This window comes from Anolis carolinensis, chromosome 5 (genome assembly GCF_035594765.1).
Source record: "Anolis carolinensis isolate JA03-04 chromosome 5, rAnoCar3.1.pri, whole genome shotgun sequence".
NCBI lineage: Eukaryota > Metazoa > Chordata > Lepidosauria > Squamata > Dactyloidae > Anolis > Anolis carolinensis.
This window is the reverse complement of record NC_085845.1, coordinates 33,924,569-33,930,733: the sequence shown is the minus strand read 5'-3', so window position 1 is coordinate 33,930,733 and position 6,165 is coordinate 33,924,569. Positions and strand designations below refer to the sequence as shown.

Below are 6,165 nucleotides of genomic sequence, written 5' to 3'. Positions count from 1 at the left end.
GTTATTTACGCCCACAAACACCCCACCTGCGGAAATGTGGACTTGGTCGTCCCTTTGGAGAAAGCCAGAGTCCAGGGGTGTTGGAGACCAGGGTTGCAGTCTCTGCGCTACCTTTGGCGAGGCACACTCTCTCATCCTCGGAGGAAGGCAATGCTAAGAACATTCAGGTCGCCGTGAGTCGGGGCCCCTAAAGCGAAGCAGGCTAAGGTCCTTCCTGGAAAGGAGAAGAAGAGACGAGGCGAGAGGAGACGAGGGCAAGGGAGGCTTCTTGGGGCTGGTTGCCTCCCGGCGGAGGCGTGGGCACCTGGGAGGAGGAGGAGGAGGAGGAGGAGGAGGAGGAGGAGGGCTTGGAGGGGCGGTCCCGGGCGCGGAGGGGGGCAGCCTGGCTGGCTGGGTGGCCTCAGGCGGGGAGGGCTCCGCCTCGCCTCGCCTCCCGGGTCCGCGGGGGAGGCGTGGTGGCGGGGTCGGGAGGTGAAGTCAACAACAAACAAGAAGAGGCGCAGCCCGGTCCGGGGACAGTCCTGGGCGCCGCCTCCGCGCCTGAGCTGCCACCATGGAAGGCGGCGAGAGGGACCCAGAGGCGGTGGAAGCCTGGCTGGACGACCACCGCGACTTCGCCCGCTCCTACTTCGCCAGGAAAGGCACCAGGTGAGAGTCCAGGGAGGAAGGAAGGAAGGAAGGAAGGAAGGAAGGAAGGAAGGAAGGAAGGAAGGAAGGAAGGAAGGAAGGAAGGAAGGAAGGAAGGAAGGAAGGAAGGGGGCGCGCCTCCTTCTCTTCCATTCAAACGCCGCCAAGACACAGGCGCTCCCTTGTCTTCTGCCCGGCGTTTCCTCCCAGCAGATGGTCCTCTTTCACGGTGTCACCCGCGCCTTTCCTCCACCTCGAGTGGAGACGCCAAGGGATGCCTTCCCGGTCACGGAAGAGGGAGACTCTCGGGAGACCGGACCCAACCCCACGCCAGCAGCCTCCTCCCTCCCCCCCCCTCCCTTCTTTCCAATCAAGATCCTGGAAAGAGTTGGATCCAACTCTGCGGCCCGGGGTTCCTATTCCTCTTGATCCATTAGTAGACTGACATGAATCTCAACCACGAGGAATCACAGGGCGCACCAACACTTTGGAACAGGCATGAGAAAACTTCGGTCCTGCTGGAGTCTTGGATTTCAACACACACAATTCCTAACAGCTGGGATGTCTAGGAGTTGAAGTCCAAAACACCCGAAGGGCCGAAGTTTGCCCATACTTGCTATAGAATGAATGAAGTTAGTTGCCACTTTAATTGCATGCCAGTCAGTACTGTGGAATCACAAGAAATGTGGCTTTACACAGTTCTTAGCCTTCTCTGCCAAAGAGAGATGGATTCCATAGAATTGAGCCCTGCCAGTTAAAGTTTATTTTTTTGTGTCAAAAGCACTGCATAAATAAATATGTTGTTGTTTATTCTTTCAGTCGCTTCCGACTCTTCGTGACTTCAAGTATAAAACTGATAAAAGTAGAGTGAACACAAGAGACTAAATAATTTTTGACCAAAAACAGGCAGCAGCGACCACATTGTCTGTAGCTTTAAACAATTCTTCTTCTGTGCATAAGGCAGGACATTGTGAGCAAGTTTGTTCTGATCCACAGTCACACAAGGTGGAGGATCCTTCTAGGTAGTGCCATCTTGCCAGGTTGTCTTGATCTGCCCACTCCATTTCTGAGTCTGTCCAGGGACTTCCAAGTTGCCCATTCTTGGTTTGCCCCTGAAGGAAGATTCTCGGGGGGGGGGGGGCTTTGTGCTTGGTGTTCCATACAGTGTTTCCTAAATGTTAGTGTTTGATTGAAGATGAAACCAAAATATTTAGAATGGAAACAGTATTCATGCTCTTGGCCTTCCCAGGTAACTTTCACTTTTCTGTTGGCTTCACTGTTACATAGCTGTAAAGCACACACTTGTGTCTTGGCAGGGTTAGGCTTCAGGTGGTTCTCTTTGTAGTAGCTGGAGAGATCTTTCAAGGTGTTAGTAAGTTGGATTTAGACTGTTTCAAAATCTTTTGCATGTTGTTAGGCCAAGGTCATCAGCAAAGATGTTAAACAAGGTCGGTGCAAGGACACTGCCTTGGGGTAAACCATTCTTTTGCCTCCTCCATCTACTTTGCCTGCCTTAAAACCCCACATAGAAGCTGTGGTTTTCTAGGTGGGTCTGGACAGTTTTTTGTAAAATCATAGTCCTGGGTAATATGGTAGTCATTATGCAATATTTTTCTATGTTGCACCTCATCATAGGCTGCCGTAAGGTCCACAAAAACTGTTCCCATAATACAGGCTTTCTCATACCCTCCTCAATATACTCAGTCAGATTAAGAATTTGGGATGTACAGTTTTTCCCTGGTCTGAAATCTGCTTGTTTGCAATAAGCTGGGGTTCAATAACAGGTTCTCATTGATTTAATAGCATTCTCTCATATACTTTATATAGACATAGGAGAGAGATTGGTCAGTAGTGTTTCTTTTTTGGCAGTTAAAGTGGTGTCAAACTACATTTGTTTTATAATGTAGATCAGTGGTTCTCAACCTGGGGACTGTTGGTCCGTGATGTCCTCATAAAGGGCCTAAGAAGGATTACATTATTAACTATTATACTATGTAACACGATTTTTGTTCCTGGGTTATAAATGTCTTTTTCTTAATTGCTTCTATCAGAAAAACATGGAAAAAGTTTATTATACTGCAAACACTTTGTTTTTGCAGGACATCCTGCAACACAGTTTGCTATAGTTTTTCAATTAATATCTCAGAGGAGTGCAACCAATTCACCATAGTTTTTGTGGCAGCCTCAGCAACAAAGTTTCAGGGGCATAGCAACTATGTTCAAAATACGTACCACACAATTAAACAGGAAACAACACTTTTAAACTAGGAACCGAAAATGTTTCTAATTTTGTTACATAGTATTATTAGTGTTGATACTGTTATGTTGGATTTGTATGGAATCATTACAATCAAAGTATTATAATAGGAGTGTGTGCATTAAAAGATGAACTTATATCCCCGTCTTCTAAATTTGGTGCAGTCTTAATGCAGCCTTATATCTTGATTTAAGTCTTGCGGGTCCACGGCCACAAAAGGTATTTAAAAGGGTGTCCATGGTGAAGAAAAGGTTGAGAACCACTGAGGTAGATGCATCCACAGAACTGTAGAGTTGCAAGAGGCCACAAGAGCCCTCCAGGCCAATCCATTGACACTCAGGAACACACAATCAAAGCATTCCTGACAGATGGCCATCCATCTGCTTAAAAACTTCAAGAGAAGGAGACTCCACTACACTCTGAGGCAGCATATTCCACTGTGAACAGCTCTTAATACCAGGAAGTTTTTTTCCCTAATGTTTAGGTACAATCTCCTTTCCTGCAATTTTACGCCATTGCTCTTTATCCTAGTCTTCAGAGAAATCAAGTTTGCCTCCTCCTCAATATGAAATCCTCTCAAATATTTCAATGGGCTAGAATGTCCCCTTTCAGACTTCTCTAAGCTAAACATATCCAGCTTCCTAAAACACTTCTCACAGGGCCAGGCTTTCAGGGCTTTGAATATTTTAGTCACCCTTCTGTACAGACGTTCCAGCTTATCAGTATTTTTCTTTAATTGTGGTGCCCAGAACTAGACATAGTATTCCAGGTGAGGTCTGAGCACAGAGTGAGACTATGACTTCTCCCAATATACTCCTGTTGATTCAGCCTAGAATTGCATTGGCTTTTGTAGCTGCTGCATCACACTATTGGCTCATGTTCAGCTTGACATGTGAGAAAGCTTGCTTATTTCCAGCAGCATAACTACCCCCTCTGACATGACACACAAATATTAGAACTGAGGTTTTATGTAACTTTCTCCACATCCGCACCAAATATTCAAGGATAATGTCTGTTACATTCCAAGCTTAGATTCTGTATCAGTGGCAGCTTCTGCCATGGGATTCCGCATTTCTTCTTTACCTCTATTGTTCTGTTGTGAATCTTCCAGAATTCAGAAACAAAGATTTTCTGTTCTCCTCAGACTTGTGCTACCAACCACAACAATCCTTGAATGCCTTTAAAGCATCTTTCAAGGCCTTCCACATACTCTTGCTGTCAGGAATTTCCCTTCCGATGCCTTGTCTCCAGTGTGTCTATTATTCCTCCCCAGCTTCCCAAAAATAGTGTTTTGACTGCATTCCTTTTCTCCCACTTATACTTCTTCCCATTGAAGCCAACCTTGGACAGAGTAGCTGGCTTAAGGAGCAGGGAAATAACATTTGATGGAACATACAAAAGTCAGACCTGTCATTCTAGACATGGCCTTTTTTCATGTCAGGAGCAACTTGAGAAACTGCATGTCACTTCTGGTGTGAGAGAATTGGCCATCTGCAAGGACATTGCCCAGGGGATGCCCTGATGTTTAATGTTTTACCGTCCTGTGGGAGGCTTCTCTCATGTCCCCACATAGGGAACTAGAGCTGACAGACGGGAACTCACCCTTCTGTCCAGATTCGGACTGATGACTTTTCAGCCAGCAGTCCTGCCAGCACAAGGGTTTAACCCATTGTGCCACCGGGGGCTCCCTATAGACATGGCTAAATTCTGTTTACATTTTCTGCTAGTGCAGTAATTACTTTGAAAGCTTCATTTTCCTGGCTGCCACAAACTATGTTTAATTGGTTGAGATTCGATGATATAGTCATTGAACAACTATAGCAAAATGTGCTGCAGGATGTCCCACAAAAACAAAGTTTTTGCAGTATAATAAATGGTTTCCATGTTTTTATGATAGAACCAATTAGGAAATGACATTTATAACCTAGGAACAAAAATCATGTTGCATAGTGTAATCAGATCATAAGCCTTTGAGTTGAAACCTTCCCACATTTTCTCATTCAAAGAAAGCCCTCCACCATGAAATTTTCTTTCGGTCCCCAAACTTTTAGCATTGCAGGGAATGAAATGTTTAAAACAACTCACACTTAGACTTTATATATATATTTTTATGTCTGCATGTCCTTGATCATATTGTTGTTGTGTGCCTTCAAGACATTTCTGACATGTGGCAATCCGTGGGGTTTTCTTGGGAAGACTTGTTGCAAGATGGGTTACATTTGTATTTCCAAAACCTCTGGAAGGCCAAAGTTTGTCCATGCCTTGTATGGAAGTGCAATCTGATTGGTTAATGAAATTGGAGGGAGTTGCTTAGCACCAGAGGTGGGAAGAGCCTGAGAGACAGTAAGAGCTGTGATTCCAGCCATAAAAGTCTTCGACAACACAGTAAGAGCTATTCAGCAAAAAAAAGTTAGTCATATAGGGCTTGGTGTTTGAAGAGATAGGGTTTGAAGTTTGAAGAGATAGGGTGTGGAGTTTTGAAGACGAAGGAAGGAAGGTTTTGCGAACTGTTGGTGAGAAACCTCTTTGAGGAAAAGAGCCTTCAGGGAGAAGTGCTAAGAATTGCAGTGAGCCTCTAAGGGTTAGAGTGCTTGTGTTTAGAGCCTCAGGAAGAGAGGTCTCAAAGGTCTGAAAAGCCTAGTTATATTTCCTTGTGAGGGAACATATTTTTAAAGCAACTCAAGTTAAAGAAACCAATCTTTGTTTAAGTAACCAGCCTTGTATTTTATTGTAAACATTACGCAACCTTTTTACTCAAGTGCAAATAAACATCATATTCCTGTTTTTTCCTTCACCTCAAGTGTTCGTGCGTCTTCCTGTTCATTATAATAAAGAGGGGGCCTGTTATTAACCATCACTCATATTTGATTTAAATGGTGGCAGCAAAAGAAACATCTAATATAAATTGGTGGCAGCAAAAAATGTTTAATAAATGATATATTTGGTGGCAGTGAAATGGCCTCACCCACCATGTTTTGACCACATCCTCTATACCAGAGGTCCCCAAACTAAGGCCCGGGGGCCGGATGCGGCACTCCAAGGTCATTTACCTGGCCCCCGCCCTCAGTTTTATAATATTTTATATCAGTTTTAATACTATAATATATTGTATATACATATAATATTGATAATATGTTATACAATATAATACTAATAGTAATACCATATAATAATATTAATTATATGTTATATATTACATATTATATAATAGTATAGTGGTATAGTTCAATATAGCAATATATAATGCTAATATTTATTTATTTATTTATTATTTACAGTAT

At 43.8% G+C, this 6,165-nt stretch overlaps 1 protein-coding gene across 2 annotated transcripts in view; it reads left to right on the top strand.

The window, feature by feature from the left end:
- The first annotated feature begins 508 nt into the window (after positions 1-508).
- The window catches only part of pde5a (phosphodiesterase 5A), an 89,693-nt gene continuing 84,036 nt past the window's right edge, over positions 509-6,165 (top strand). For both annotated transcript variants that reach the window (XM_062983574.1, XM_062983573.1), the window contains exon 1: positions 509-648. In XM_062983574.1, coding sequence (XP_062839644.1) covers positions 554-648 — 95 coding nt within the window. In that variant the 5' untranslated portion in view covers positions 509-553. The remainder of the gene's footprint in view (positions 649-6,165) is intronic.